Source organism: Strongylocentrotus purpuratus, unplaced genomic scaffold (genome assembly GCF_000002235.5).
Source record: "Strongylocentrotus purpuratus isolate Spur 01 unplaced genomic scaffold, Spur_5.0 spur5_scaffold_14, whole genome shotgun sequence".
NCBI classification, from domain to species: Eukaryota; Metazoa; Echinodermata; class Echinoidea; order Camarodonta; family Strongylocentrotidae; genus Strongylocentrotus; species Strongylocentrotus purpuratus.
The window spans coordinates 2,077,324-2,093,580 of NW_022145599.1; the positions used below are offsets into that span (position 1 = coordinate 2,077,324).

Sequence of the window (16,257 nt, forward strand, 5' to 3'; positions counted from 1 at the left end):
AAAAATGAATTGTACCATTTTCACAGATTGTTCCTTCAAATCGAGCCGGACACAGACAGACATAACTACTGCCTCCATTGCTGTCAAAACAGGTAGCTCCATTCAGACAAGGACTGCTGGCACAAGCAAGGATGTCTGATAGTGGAATAATACAAAAAGAAAGATAAAATAATAGCACTGCATGCACTACAAAAGTAGAAAAATGAAAAATATAATAACAATGGGATAGCTCTAAAGAAAATTAATAGTCATTCAAAAGCTTTGTGAATGATGATGGTTAAGATTGTAATGAATAAGAGCAAAGGCAAGAGTTTAACACAAATGATTTAAGCTGAAAAATAAATTGTACCATTTTCACAGTTTGTTCCTTCAAAACCAGCAGGGCAGAGACAGACATAACCACTGCCACCATTGTGATCAAAACAGGTAGCTCCATTCAGACAAGGATTGCTGGCACAGGCAAGGATGTCTGATAGTGGAATAATAAAAAAAGAAAGAGGAAATAATAGCACTGCATGCACTACAAAAGTAGAAAAAATAATAACGATGGGATAGCTCTAAAGAAAATGAATAGTCATTCAATAGCTTTGTGAATGATGATGGTTAAGATTGTAATGAATAAGAGCAAAGGCAAGAGTTTAACACAAATTATATTAGGCTGATAAATGAAAAGTGTACCATTTTCACAATGTGTTCCTTCAAAGCCAGCAGGACAAAGACAGGCATAACCACTGCCTCCATTGCTATCAAAACAGGTAGCTCCATTCAAACATGGATTGCTGGCACATGCTACAATTTCTGCAGGGAGAAATGTAAAGTGGTAATACAACTTTTTAATTTTAATCTTGCACAAGACAAAACAAAGATGAAAAAAGGAAAGTTAAAAATTGTATAATTTACAGTTTGTGCAATTAAAACAAGTTTGAAAGAGACAGACATAACTTCCTGCATATTGCTCTTCGAATCTGCTTGCTCCATTCTCCGATATATTAGGGAAACAACATGGGATTTCTTAGATTTTTTTATATTTTTTTTAAAGGAGTTCAGAGAAGGTTTAAAATGTAAGAACTAGTTGTTTTTTTTTATCTAATAAAATATACTGACACAAGATCATGAAGAACAGAAAGTGGTTAAAGTTTCCCCAACTCATCAACTAATTGTAACATTTAAATATTAAAGCAAGGAAGTAGGATATGAGTACCATTTTCACAGTTGGTTCCTTCAAAGCCAGCAGGACAGAGACAGGCATAACCACTGCCTCCATTGTGATCAAAACAGGTAGCTCCATTCAGACAAGGACTGCTGGCACAGGCAAGGATTTCTGTAAGCGGAATGGTAAAAAAGAAAGAGAAAAGAATAGCACTGCATGTACTACAAAATTAGAATAATGAAAGAATAATAACAATGGGATAGCTTTAAAACAAATAAGTAACCTTTTCAAAGCTTTTTTAAATAATAATTGTTGTAATTGTAAAGAATAAGGACAAGGGCAAGAGTTTAACAAAAATGATATCAGGTTGAAAAACAAAAAATGTACCATTTTCACAATTTGTTCCTTCAAAGCCAGCAGAACAAAGACAGACGTGACCACTGCCACCATTGCTATCAAAACAGGTTGCTCCATTCAGACAAGGACTGCTGGCACAGGCTAGGATTTCTGATAGCGGAATGGTAAAATAAGAAAGAATAAAATAGCATTGCATGAACTGCAGAAGTAGGGAAATGAAACAATGATAAATTACTCTTTTAAAACAATGCGATAGCTCTAAAGAAAATGGATAGTCATTCAATAGCTATGTGAATGATAATGGTTAGGATTGTAATGAATCAGATCAAGGGCAAGAGTTTAACACAAATAATATCAGGATGATTAATGAAAAGTGTACCATTTTCACAATTTGTTCCTTCAAAGCCAGCAGGACAAAGACAGGCATAACCACTGCCTCCATTGTGATCAAAACAGGTCGCTCCATTCAGACAAGGATTGCTGGCACAAGCAAGGATTTCTGATAGTGTAATGGTAAAAAAGAAAAACGAATGACATTGCATGTACTTCAAAATTAGGAAGAAATTGAACTGCAGAAAAAGACGTTATAGGCCCAACATTTGGGTTGGTTTCATGTTAACCCTGCTTATTATTACAGTACCCTTGCTGTGGTTTGTGAGTGGTTTTTATAGATTCAAGTAATCATCACAACATACAAATCAGTATGTTTAATAGCTTGATGTGCTAGATATACGACAGATAATCAATGCAAGTGTCATCAATTAGATACCTAAAGCAAATTTAAGTAATCAGATTATAAAGTGAAAGAAAAAATACAGGATATGTACCATTTTCACAATTTGTTCCTTCAAAGCCAGCAGGACATAGACATGCATATCCACTGCCTCCATTGCTATCAAAACAGGTTGCTCCGTTTAGACAAGGATTGCTTTCACATGCAGGGATGATTTCTAGGAGTAGTGAAGAAAAAAATAATATATGAAGATAGATATCTCTATTTCAACGAGAGTAAAATAAGAGGTAAGATGTTAACAGGTATAAAGCTATTCTATGAACTCTAAAGAAACAAAAGATGAAAGAGCACATTGCAGAAAAGAGTGTAGCTGTGTATTTATGAAAATTAATCAAAATGAATCTTCAAAAGTTATGCAACTAAAAATGTTTATACCAATAATTGAATATATCATTGCTGAAATTAATTATTGAGATGAGTGGTTGATACGGTAAAAGATTATTTCTAGATAAAATACCTGATTCACAGTTTGTTCCTTGGAATCCATCAGGACATATGCAGGAGTATGTTTTGTCTCCTGTATCCTCCACACACGTTGCTCCTTCTAAACAAGGATTGCTAGCACATGCTGCAGCAACTGCAGTAGAAATGAATGTTAGGATTACATATAGTTGTATGTACTTGTATCCTGTGTAAACATAAGGAATAACACTGTGATGTTGCACTTTCGAAGGTTACATTCAGTTCTGGTATTTGGAAAGAGTAAAATAAAATCTACCACCAACTGTTAAAGTGTTGAAAAAGAGGAACATTTTTAATTCCATCACTGCTAAAGTAGAAAAATGAAACAATGACAAATCATTTTTTTATAAGAAAAGGATAGCTCTATTTAAAAACAGTCGATAAGTCCAATAGCACTTTTTGTGAATAATAATGGATGGGAATATGGTATTCAAGTTTGAAATTTCAAAAACATATCTATAAAAGGGAAAGTAAAAAGTTGTACCATTTTCACAGTTCGTTCCTTCAAAGCCAGCAGGACAGAGACAGACATAGCTACTGCCTCCATTGCTATCAAAACAGGTTGCTCCATTCAGACAAGGATTGCTGGCACAGGCTAGGATTTCTGATAGTGGAGTAAACCAAAAAGATAGACGAATGACACTGCATGTACTACATAATTAGGAAAATGAAGCAATGATAATTGACACTTTTAAATGATGGGACAGCTCTAAAAAAAATGAGTAGTCATTTAATAGATTTGTGAATAATAATGGTTAAGTTTGTAAAGACTAAAGGTACAATTTTCAGCCGTTCCTTCAAAGCCAGTAGGACAGATACAGGCATAGCTATTGCCTCCATTGTTATCAAAACAGGTTCCTACATTCACACAGGGATTGATGGTACAAGTAGTGCTGTAAGTCAGACGCTATGTTCGTGTTCGGTTCGGTTCGGCAGAGTTCGGCAATTTTTCACCCGAACTTGGTTCGGTTCGGGGTTCGGTAATATTATAATAGCAAGCAGCGTTATAGCCACGGCGGTCGGCACTGGGCGGGCTGGCTGGCCGAGCCCGACCAGCATGGAGGACTTCTGCACACTGCTTCCGACCAGCATGAATTTCACCTTAAAAAACTGCTCTAAACGTAATTATTTGTGAAGAAAAATACTACTCACATTCGTATTTCCGTCTTGAATCATGTTTTATTTTCAATTTTAAAAGAATCATGTTTTCAATTTGTCAATAAATGATATTTTGTAAAGATTTTCCGAGACGGTTGTTGTCTATTGTTAGAGTCATGAAAGCTGCCATCTTGAATGGCTCGTCAAGAACTTTTTTTTAAAAGTTTTTATTTTCAATAGGAAAAATATAAAATCGCTATTTTTCCTGAAAAAATAAATACCACACTGTATTATATATTTATTTCATTATTTATATTGTAAAATTTGTCCGATATTGTTACAATTAAAATATTAATTTTTTGTTCAGCTGAACTTGGTTCGGTCACGCACATGTATTCTTGTTTATGGCTTGCGATCGCGACGTAGCGTGGTCAGGATTTGGGATTTAAATGGCGCCAGTGAAGTCGCGCCCACCACTGGATAGGCATAAATCACAAAGGCGGAAAATGGAAAAAAGTAAATATAAAATGAGCAATCATGACATGAAAATTAGGTACAAAATGACTAGTTTATTAGCTTGCAAAAATGTTTACATTTTTCTGCCGAACATCCAAACCAGGCCTTTGCGTTCGGTTCGGTTCGGTTCGGTTCGGAAGTGCCATGTTCGGCGAACTTTCGTTCGGTTCGGCGGTTCGGCTACAGCACTAGGTACAAGTATGTCTGATGAAAAGGGGTTTTAAAAATGGCAATTTTGGATCCAACATGATACAGTAAGGAGTAATTAGAAGAAGGTTGGATATAGAATGGAACCAAAGAGACAAAAAGTTTCCAAAATATATAACACAAATATTAATGGTGGGAATTCAGGCAATTGAAATGAAACTGCAGGAAAAAAGGCCCCACATTTGATTTGGTTTCAAGCTTACACTGCTAATTATATAAGTACCTCTTCTGTGTTTTGAGGATGATCTTTAGATTAAAGTAATCACCACAAGATACAAACCATTAAGTTTAACACATTGTTGTACCAGACATAATTCAATGCCTGTTAAGGAATCAAATAATTCATCTAGGTGCAAGAAAGCAGGCACTTAAATGCAAACGTAAGAAATCAGATAATTAATGCAAGTGAAAGAAAAAAAATCAGGATAAGTACCATTTTCGCAGTTTGTTCCTTCAAAGCCAGCAGGGCAGAGACAGGCATAGCTACTGCCTCCATTGCTATCGAAACATGTTGCTCCATTCATGCAGGGATTGCAGGCACATGCCAGAATTTCTGCAGAGAGAAATGTAATAGGGTAATGGAGTGACAAGTTGTAACATTTTCATAGTTGTGCCATCAAAACCAGAAAGAATTAGACGGACATAATTTCTTGCATCTATCTTATTTAATCAGGTGGTTCCATCTCCACATGCATTAAAGAAACAAGTTTTTTTTTTATAGATTAAACAATAAACGTAAGAAACATTAAAAAGAGTTCAAAAAAAGGTTTAACAAAATAAAAATGAACAAAATCATCTGATTTAAGAGAACAGAACATGGTAAGAACAGGAAATGATGATAGTTTTCTCAAGTAATCGATTGTGACAGTCAGATATTTAGATAAAGATAGAAGGAATGAGTACCATTTTCACAGTTTGCTCCTTCAAAGCCAGCTGGACAGAGACAGGCATAACTACTTCCACCATTGCTATCGAAACACGTTGCTCCATTAAGACAAGGATTGCTGGCACAGGCTAGGATTTCTACGGTCAAAAAAGGAGGAGAGACAAGTTTATAGGCAAAATGGTGGCAAAGTAAAAAAAACTCTTTCCATCTATACATGCGGGATGTTATACATTATATTCATACAAAGAATAAAAATACATTACGTTAATCTAACATTACAAAAACTAATAGAGCATAGAAGCATCGTGTCACAGTTTGTTCCTTCAAAGCCAGCAGGACAGAGACAGACATATCCACTGCCTCCATTGCTATCAAAACATGAAACAGGAACATCAAAACACAAGCAAGAATTTCTGCAGAGAGAAATGCAATGTGATAATCAAGTTGGGACTTTCAGTCTTGCACAAGACCAAAAACAAAGAAAGAAATAAAGAAAACAGAAGGAATTAGATAGACAGAACTTCTCTAATCTTGCTCTTTCAATCAAATAGCTCCATTCTCACATGCATTGGAGACACAAGGTAGAATTTCTTAGATTACCCAATTAAAGAAAACAAAATAGTTCAGAGAAAGGTTTGAAACGAGAAAAAAATTGGTCTGATAACGGCTACTGAAAAGAGATTGATAAGAAAAAGAAATGTTAATAGATTTCACAACCAATCACTAATTGAATCATTTAGATATTTGAGTAATTAAAGAAGGAGTACCGTTTTCGCAGTTTGTTCCTTCAAAGCCAGCAGGACAGAGACAGGCATAGCCACTGCCTCCATTGCTATCAAAACAGGTTGCTCCATTCAGACAAGGATTGCTGGCACAGGCAAGGATTTCTACGGTCAGAAAAAGAGGACAGACAAATGTATATACATGTTTAGGCAGAATGGTGACAATTTTTTTTCTATCTATACATGCGATATGTGATATATTATATTCACACAAGGAATAAAAATTGATTACGTTAATCTAACATTACAGAAATTAATAGAGCATAAAAGCATAGTTAACCATTTTCACAGTTTGTTCCTTCAAAGCCAGCAGGACAGAGACAGGCATAACCACTGCCACCATTGTGATCAAAACAGGTAGCTCCATTCAGACAAGGATTGCTGGCACAGGCAAGGAGTTCTGATAGCGGAATGGTACAAAAGAAAGAGAAAAAATAGCATTGCATGCACTGCAGAAGTAGGGAAATGTAACAATGATAAATGACGCTTATAAAACAATGTGATAGCTCTAAAGAAAATAGCTTTGTGAATGATTATGGTTAGGATTGTAATGAATAAAAGCAAGGGCAAGAGTTTAACACAAATGATGTTAGGCTAAAAAATGAAAAGTGTACCATTTTCACAGTTTGTTCCTTCAAAGCCAGCAGGACAGAAACAGACATAACTGCTCCCACCATTGCTATCAAAACAGGTTGCTCCATTCAGACAAGGATTGCTAACACAGGCAAGGATTTCTGAAATGGAGTGGTAAAAAAGAAATAGAAATGAATGGCATTGCATGCACTACAGAAGTAGAAATAAAATGAAACAATGATAAATGACGCTTTTAAAACAATGCGATAGTTTTAAAAAACATGAAGAGTCATTCAATAGCTTTGTGAATGATTATGGTTAGGATTGTAATGAATAAAAGCAAGGGCAAAAGTTTAACACAAATGATGTTAGGCTGAAAAAAATGAAAAGTGTACCATTTTCACAGTTTGTTCCTTCAAAGCCAGCAGGACAGAAACAGGCATAACCACTGCCTCCATTGCTATCGAAACACGTCGCTCCATTCAGACAAGGATTGCTGGCACAGGCTAGGATTTCTGAAATAGTAATTGAAGTGTAGGATTACATGTAAGATAATGTGTAAGGACTATTTTTGTATCAATTTTTCTGTAAATGAAAAAACATAAAATTGAGAGGAATTTCTGAAGTATGAAATCTCTTTTGCAGTGAGGAAGTTAAGAAACAATACTATGACCATACTTAACTAAATTTAGTGATGATTTGATTTTAAAGGATTTACCATTTTCACAGTTTGTTCCTTCAAATCCATTAGTACAGGCACAGGCATAACCACTGCCATCACTGAGGTCAAAGCAGGATGCACCGTTCATACATGGATTGCTACCACATCCAAGGATTTCTATAATTGCAAATAAAACAAATCATATATAAAAATTTGAAAACACATCAAAAATATGTATTACTCTCATTTTCAATAATTCATATGGATTAACATGCCATTGTATTTCGACGCCTGTGTAGTACTTTTTTCAAAGAATTGACAGACGGACATACATACCTCATCGTTAAAAACATGATTTAAAAAGAAAACAAGACAGATGACCAATTCAATGATAAAAGACAGAATAAAAGTACATCAATACAAAATGCATACCATTTGCACAATTTGTGCCTGCAAAGCCATCAGCACAAAGACAGACGTAATTGCCACCACCATTCTGATCATAACAGGCTGCTCCATTCTGACATGGGTTACTGTTACATCCCATAATTTCTAATGCAAAGAAGAAAATTGTCAATAGGACATTAATCAAATGTAGCTGTAGAAAAGTTTCATTTCAGAGTATGAAACATAATCTCTTTATACAGATAAACAGCAATTTCATTGCAAGACTAAAAATAATGTTTGTCACACTTTTTTAACTTTACAATAATTGTTGTACCTAAATGTGTCTTAAACTATTTATCCCTCTCTCTTTCTTTTTGTCCTTCTCGCCATATCTCTCTTCCCTCTCTCTCTTACCTTGTTCCCATCTCTCCAGATTCATAAACAGTAACACAAAATATAGATGTTCATATACTTGATACAGCTATGGAGATACGAAATGTGTCTCCCCTACCCCCCCCCCACACACACACACACACAAAGTAAGGACACACTGCATTGAAATATATACCTCTCCTACATAGATTACCAATTTTCTACAGTGCAATCACTATCTTATTCATGGATCAGAAGCTGCTTAGACATTCCGATAATCGGCACTTTAACACGTGTGTAATAGACATACCCTGTTCACAGTTTGTTCCCTCAAAGCCAGCAGCACAAAGGCAGGCATACCCATTGCCACTGTTTTGATCAAAACATGTAGCTCCATTCTGACATGGACTGCTGGAACATGCCGGTGTTTCTGTGCACACAAAAAAGAATTAAGTTTGTACATTCACAAGATGTTCAAGTTTTTAAGTTTGTTAGATCAGCATTAAGAATATCACTCATGATATAAAAATAGGATTGATTTGACTAAAACAACATTCTTTATTGTATTCTTTATTCTAGATGACATGGATCTTATTTATGAAATTGTACTAAGTTAGTTGCAAACAATTACAAAGGCCATAGTACATACATGTAGTTAGTTGACAACTAGCTCAGTCAAATTTTATGAATGTTGACCCAGAACTGATTCCTTTAAGTTGCAGAAAATATATAGGACAATTTATATTGATGCTTGTTGTATTACATGGTACTTGTATATAAAAGAAAAATTACGAGGATATCCACATGAGATTCATCATATAAAAAATGAAATTGAGGACAATATTATAAGAATAAACATGATCAAATTACCTGATGCGCAAGTGACACCCTCAAAGCCGGGTACACAGATACAGATATGACCTTCACCATTGCTTAGTTCTAAACATGTTGCTTCATTGAAGCATGGATCACTTGCACACGAGATGATTTCTGCAGTCATATACAAATAGTAATAATATATGCTTCACTTAAAAATGAAGAATGTAGGTGAGAAATAACGTAATCTCATCATTGTGCGAGCAGTCAAAGTCACAAATATAATCCATTATCTTATAGAGTCATTTTGTAATTAAACAAATTGGTTGTTAAAAAAGATATATATCTACAACTGGTAATATGTATCACAAATGTCTGCATAATTTCATAGATTTCAAAAAAACATGTATAGCTTTGAGACTCCCTATAGACAGAGTCCCTATTTCTTATACTCACAGTTCGTTTTTGAGTGTAAGGTTAATGTTAATCTACTTTGAAATAGTATGCATGTAGTGTAAAAAATAAATTAAAATGTAATGATTAAAGCAACATAAAACATTTTTTTTATATGAAAGTCGATAAACAAAACTTACCAGCTTCACAATCGATTCCTTCAAATCCTGCTACACACAGGCAAACATAGGTACCACCATTGGCATGCTCGAAGCATGTGGCTCCATTCTGACAAGGGTTGCTGGCACAAGGCAGGATTTCTATTTAAAAACAGCGGAATTATATTTCATATCTTTCCTAAAACAGCAATATATGACAAACGTTGTCATCAATACCATTCTACATACATCTTTTATCATAGCATGTCCCTCTTCTAAATACCAATGTAAATTGAATACTACATGTGCACTGAAACCAATGATGGAATTAACTAAAAGGTAATCTAATTGGATCCATAAGATATTATGAAGTTGGAATTTATGAAAATAGATTAACATTACTTACAATCTTTTATCTTACACATTAACAAAGAAATAGCTTCCGTTTGCATTTATTTTGCATTTAGCTTGCAGTTTAATATATGTTTTAAACCACCTGAATATCACAGAGGTATTTTATCAATCACTGATTTGCTTGAACTTGTTAACTCACTTGCATCTGTTAATTTGAATTGCACAATGATGAATTCAAAATAAAATTATTTATAGATCTCAATGTAATATATGAGTTTTAACTGATATGAATATATATGCACATTATCTAATTATCTAATTACTTTATCATATATTAGATTAGACAACCGATTGAATACATGTATGATCACCAATGAGGAATTGGAAGTACCATTTTCACAGCGTAAGCCCTCAAAACCAGGTAGGCACTGGCAAACAAAACTGCTTCCAGTTGAGTGCTCATAACAGCTTGCTCCATTCATACAAGGGTTGCTGGCACAGGGAAAGACTTCTACATATGATGAATAGAGTGTGAATGATACACAAGGGCATACATGAACATTGTCCGAGTTATAATGGAGAGAAATGTATTAAAGCATGAAAGGAATGGCACCTATTTTTCTAGCCTTACAATTGCAATTTGTTTAATGAAGGGAGGAAAGGAATATAGCAATATATTAAAAGGTCATAAGTATTGGATCTAAAAATATGTTAAGCAAGTATTCTCTCAATGTTTTGTGATGATTCCCAAGAATGAAAATATAAATAAAAATGAACTAGGGCATCGAGCACCAGACATATAATCTAGAACCACTTCACCATCTTAAGTATAGATTTGACATACATGTAGGAAATCTATAGCATTAATTTAAACACCAGTAGAAATAATAAATTGAAACAGGTATATGATTGCCAATTACCAGATGGTCATGTTGCTAAGATAAGAGAGAAAATAAAATTGTGATAGCTATATGATATCCAATCACCAAAGTCAAGGTAATGGTGATAAGATAAAAAAGAATGTACCATTTTCGCAATTTTTGCCATCATAACCTGATGCACATAGACATACATAATTGTCCAGGCTGAGATGTTCAAAGCATGTACCTCCATTCTGGCATGGGCTACTATCACATGGGAAAAATTCTGATTGAAAGAGTATATATAAAACGATTTTGAATTTGAGTTTGAGTTTGAGTTTAAGTTTGATTTCATATTTCACATGCAGAAATAATACAGATAACAAAATATACATAAAAGACATAGGGTGGTATTCTCATAAATTATGCTGCGACTAAGTCCAGACTAAACTAGAATTCAAGTTCACACTTCTATGGGATACTAGGTTTCATCTTCCTCCTTCAATATTCATGACAAAGATAATCTATCAAAGACTTTGTTGAAATTCAGTTCATACTCATATTATCTTTTTCTTCCTATTTCAATGCAAAATTTATTTTTTGGACACTTTTCATTGAAGGATTAAAATAATCTGTACAGGGTAAATGAGTTGGCAACAGGCACTCCATAAAAGTGTGGACTAATTAAGCACGCGCTAACTTAGTACGCCCTACCGGAATACCACCCATATTGTTTCATAATTTAAATTAAAAAATCATTATAGTAATTGATAAGGTAATCAGACTACAAAGTTACATGTCATCACATTTGTTTGACAACTAATATCATTTAAAGGAAACCCAGACAAAAGTACAAACTGTGAAATGTGCAGGAACCTATAGAAAAGCAGAGCTTGTAAAGAATAGGTTCCTGGGAGACTTGAAAAAATGACAGGGACAGAAAATGTTTACTGTAGAGAGAGGTACACAATAAAAATTAAGACAGCAGTAATTTGACAAATAATTGTTGAATAGTGTGGTGTAGAAACTTTTAAATTCTGGCACTTAAAAGGACAAAGAATCTTCCCCAGGAAAAGGAAGTTGATCTATCATACACAAATAAAGGATGGAGTTGGATGTCAACAGAAATGCTTTTTTTTTAAACCTTTGTGAAACGGGTAACTGCTAAAGCACAACCACAGCAAATCTTAGTAAAATCACATCAATTCATTGAGTCTTCACAGCAAAATACATGACACTTAAACAAAAAGCATATAATGATAATATGAATGGCAAAAAGTTTGCTCAGAGTTATCAAAAACATAAAAACAAACAATATTTTTCATGTAAAAACTTTCACTGCGTTCACAAAGCCAGAAATATTACTTGTTTACTTCAAATATTAATGTAGTAGGAAGGGCAATATTTTATCTTGCCTCATGAAAGGTTTTATTACTAATATGATATACATTGTATGATTTATAAACTATATAGCTAGTATTCTGAAGGCTTTGCTACTAATGCTTGACATTGGAAATCAATTTTGAGCGAATGTGTACGAGACGGTAAGCAATGAAAGGTTTCAGGCACAATATGAAGTCAAATACCTGTTTGGCAACGATCTCCTGTGTAACCTATTTGACATTGACAGAAATAGCTTGTAAAGTCATCTTCGCCTGCAAAGCATATACCTCCATTCAAGCACGGGTCAACAGTACATCCAGTTGTGGTAACTAGTAGATAAAAGCAGTCATCAGTACATGTTAAGTAGGGGTAGATAATTAGGGTTGAAATATAAATTAATAAAAAGCTTTCAAATTGTGTACTAATTCTACTCTGTTATAAAGGAAAAAGACACTAATAGAATAAAATATCTTTCTTTGCGATTACTTGAGATGAATATTTCAATGCACACTACTTTTATGATATAAACATGATCAATTTCATTCAACAGAAAAGCTTAAGAATTCTTGACTTGCTATCCATACTACCTAAATCAATGCTTTAAAATAGCATTTATTACCTTTGGTACTTCGATTTCTAAGGTCCAAGGAGTAAAGCAATACAAAGAATAAAAGCATGTGTTTACCTAGCTGACACAGAGCACCAGCGAATCCCTCTGGACAAGCACACTGGAATGTATTCAGATGGCTGGTACAAGTTCCTCCATTCATGCAGGGGTTAGGATCACAATTATTCTGCAGAGGTTCAGCACAGGTAGGCCCTTGCCAATCAGCTGTACAGCTACAGAAGAAGTTTTCGCCATTGACATCCTCAAAGCAAACAGCTCCATTCAGACAGGGCTCACTCATGCAGGCTCCAATAACTACAATCAAGAGATCATTCATAAATCTTTAAATTCTGAAGTTACTGGTACTTTTATATTTAAAAAAAATTTTTAAAATAATTTTATATAGAACATGTGTAAGGTATATTCACTTCCTAGAGAAATACAATTCAATTTTGAAGTATGGGCAAGTCTAAGATACTTGGTCATTTTTTTCTTCCATACAATACCAAGAATTGTGGAGTATTGAACATGACCCAACTTCCAAAGCTCTAGTAGGGCTATAAACGTAAACCAATCATCAGACATAATAAATTCTTACACACGGTTGGTAATGTACGGGACGGAATAGCTTGGACTTGCCCATATATATTTTGATCAAAGCATTATTATACATAAAATTATAAATTACCGTTTTCACAGAGATCTCCAGAGAAGCCTAAGCGGCAGAGACACATGAACTGTGTTCCATCTTCCACACAGGCAGCACCATTACGACAAGGATCAGGATTGCATGGTGTTAGAGCGACCTCACAGTTATCTCCTTGGAATCCATCAGGACAGAGGCAGTAATACCCAGACTCGTTTGTCTCCTGCTGGAAACAATCCGCTCCATTCTGACAGGGTTGGAGGTCGCACGCCATTTGGACTGGAAGAGCAAGTGAAGAGAAACAAGATGAAATCAAAGTGGAATTATTCATTTACATATTTTTTTCTTGTAAATGATCACTGCCAGCATAAAATGATGATAAAGTTTTTTACAATGTATATATCCAATTTGTGTAATTCATGTGCAATTCAGTTGTGAAACTGCCATTCATGAAAGATGCAATAAAATACCATTTATCTATCTATCTATGCCTATGCAAGCACTTGGAGGTAAAGAAATTCAACAAGTTTCTCCAAATTGCCTTTGAGCTCAACATAAGGCAAAATTCTGTTTTTATGAATTAATTAGTTGGTGGATTGGAGTAAGGGATAAAGACCACAATGACAACATATCCAGCTGTAATCTTTGTATCACATCTTACCATTTTCACAGTTAGTTCCAGTAAATCCAGTTGGACACTGACAGAAAAAGCCATTGTTGTTAGATGCCTCAAAACAAACTGCTCCATTCTCACACGGCATGCTGGAACAGGACTCCAATGCTGTAAATGGGAGAAAATAGAAGAAAGAGAACATATTGAGTAAACATTTATAAATGTTTCCACACTCACCTGACACTTCAGCAATATTTTCAAGATAAACAGTACAGGAAACAATCAATAAATAATTTCAAGTACTATTAAATGCCCAGATTAAAAGAAATCACAGCCAAGTACGCTCCCATTTAGGGAAAAGAACTCAGTTATGTTGGACATCAACGGTTATGAACAAAAATTAAATAGTGAAACTCTCTATCGAAATTTAATTTGCGTCATGAACTTATGGAATTATGATACATGGTGTATCAAATAATTGCCAATATTCACATACTGCAGGATGATCAAATTAAAATCCAAGGATAATTTGTCTCACCTGTTTCACACATAGATCCAGTAAATCCATCTGGACACTGACAGAAGAATGAAGTCTGTTGGTTGACACAGGTAGCTCCGTTCATACATGGATTTATAGGTTGACATGGGTTAGAAGCCTGACTACAATCCACTCCTTCCCATCCTGGTTCGCAGAGGCATATGTAAGCTTGACTACCACTGCCCGACACGAAGCAAGTGGCTTCATTCTGACATGGGTTGTTCGTGCATCCACTTATTGCTACAGGGATAGCCAAGATTAATCAAGTTTTAAAATCACTGGTTAAATACGGTAGTATTATTAATACAAAATTGTTACTTTCATTATTGTGTGTGCTGTGGATATAACTATCTGGATAACCAGTTCATATTTACCCTACAAGTGTTGAATTCAATCATATTCAGTTTTTATTTTTCATTTTCCTAGGTGACATTCATGCATAAGTCATATATACAAGACATGGTCCAGGAAAATATATTATGAAATCATTTAGATTCTTAAAGCAAAATGAATATTATCACAACTGGCATGTCACACTCCACTCTCCATGAAGGTTAATTCAGATTTAAGATAAATATTGCAAAAGTCTGATACCACAAATGAAAACTAAGGAAAGGACCTCTCACCTGTTTCACACATCATTCCTTCAAATCCATCAGCACACAAGCAGTTGTATGATGTCTGAAGGTTATTACATGTAGCTTCATTCATACATGGGGAAGACGCACATGCATCTATGGCTACTTCACACATAGATCCTTCCCATCCGGCTTCACATAGACAGAAGAAACCTCCACTAGACTGGCCACTCTCAAAGCATGTTGCACCGTTCTCACATGGGTTGGTTGCACATGCTACCAGGACTATGCAGGAAGAGAGTGACAAAGTCCAATAAAGCCTTAATTACAAAATGCCACTGCCTTTCATTATAGCATAAATACCATTGCAGTGCAAAAGATGTATCTATCCTTGTTTTCTTACTTACTGTTTAAAATGAGATTTTAAGAACATATTTCGGATCAGCAAATTGTTTATCTTAGTAATAATGTAAATACATGATGCTTCAGTTACCCATGTTTGGATAAATTAAATACATAACATTGATCATTGATACAAAAAGGACTACCCCCCCCCCCCAGTCCAACAAATAGCAAAAGAAACCAATGAAATAAACGTTTTAAAAAAATAAACGCCTCTACAACAATTTTACAAAATATGACAACACACAATGAACTTGTCAGCACATCAAGAATATCAAGTTTTGACCTATTACTCATAAGAGCTCATACCTGTTTCACAACTTGCCCCTCCGAAACCATCAGGGCATGTACACGTAAAGGATGATTGAAGGTCGTTACAGGTAGCACCATTGAAACATGGGTTTGGATCACAAGCATCTATAGCCATATCGCAGTCTTCACCTTCCCAGCCAGGCATGCAGAGACACAGGTATGATGTAGATTCGGCGCTGACAAAACAAGCAGCATCATTCTGACACGGCTCAGCATTGCATGGTGATTCCACTACAGTTAAATAGAGATACAGCAGAATTATCATTTTGTAATCAAAATGGTAAAAAAAAATTAATTTGCACGAAATAATTTATTCTCAACTTCTTGTAGAGATAAAGAGGTATATCAATGAA

The 16,257-nt window shown here is 34.8% G+C and overlaps 1 protein-coding gene across 1 annotated transcript in view; it reads right to left on the bottom strand.

The window, feature by feature from the left end:
* The window catches only part of LOC576169, a 193,001-nt gene that overhangs the window by 130,228 nt on the left and 46,516 nt on the right, over window positions 1–16,257 (bottom strand). Inside the window, exons 43-71 of the mRNA XM_030984926.1 lie at window positions 15,902–16,135; window positions 15,239–15,475; window positions 14,613–14,852; window positions 14,123–14,242; window positions 13,504–13,740; window positions 12,894–13,130; window positions 12,412–12,537; window positions 10,992–11,111; window positions 10,357–10,476; window positions 9,654–9,773; window positions 9,115–9,234; window positions 8,555–8,674; window positions 7,918–8,037; window positions 7,543–7,662; window positions 7,220–7,339; window positions 6,866–6,985; window positions 6,532–6,651; window positions 6,237–6,356; window positions 5,487–5,606; window positions 5,017–5,136; window positions 3,247–3,366; window positions 2,758–2,877; window positions 2,335–2,457; window positions 1,887–2,006; window positions 1,538–1,657; window positions 1,202–1,321; window positions 679–798; window positions 350–469; window positions 16–135 (exon numbers count right to left, since the gene is read on the bottom strand). Coding sequence (XP_030840786.1) covers window positions 16–135; window positions 350–469; window positions 679–798; window positions 1,202–1,321; window positions 1,538–1,657; window positions 1,887–2,006; window positions 2,335–2,457; window positions 2,758–2,877; window positions 3,247–3,366; window positions 5,017–5,136; window positions 5,487–5,606; window positions 6,237–6,356; window positions 6,532–6,651; window positions 6,866–6,985; window positions 7,220–7,339; window positions 7,543–7,662; window positions 7,918–8,037; window positions 8,555–8,674; window positions 9,115–9,234; window positions 9,654–9,773; window positions 10,357–10,476; window positions 10,992–11,111; window positions 12,412–12,537; window positions 12,894–13,130; window positions 13,504–13,740; window positions 14,123–14,242; window positions 14,613–14,852; window positions 15,239–15,475; window positions 15,902–16,135 — 4,074 coding nt within the window. The remainder of the gene's footprint in view (window positions 1–15; window positions 136–349; window positions 470–678; window positions 799–1,201; window positions 1,322–1,537; window positions 1,658–1,886; window positions 2,007–2,334; window positions 2,458–2,757; window positions 2,878–3,246; window positions 3,367–5,016; window positions 5,137–5,486; window positions 5,607–6,236; window positions 6,357–6,531; window positions 6,652–6,865; window positions 6,986–7,219; window positions 7,340–7,542; window positions 7,663–7,917; window positions 8,038–8,554; window positions 8,675–9,114; window positions 9,235–9,653; window positions 9,774–10,356; window positions 10,477–10,991; window positions 11,112–12,411; window positions 12,538–12,893; window positions 13,131–13,503; window positions 13,741–14,122; window positions 14,243–14,612; window positions 14,853–15,238; window positions 15,476–15,901; window positions 16,136–16,257) is intronic.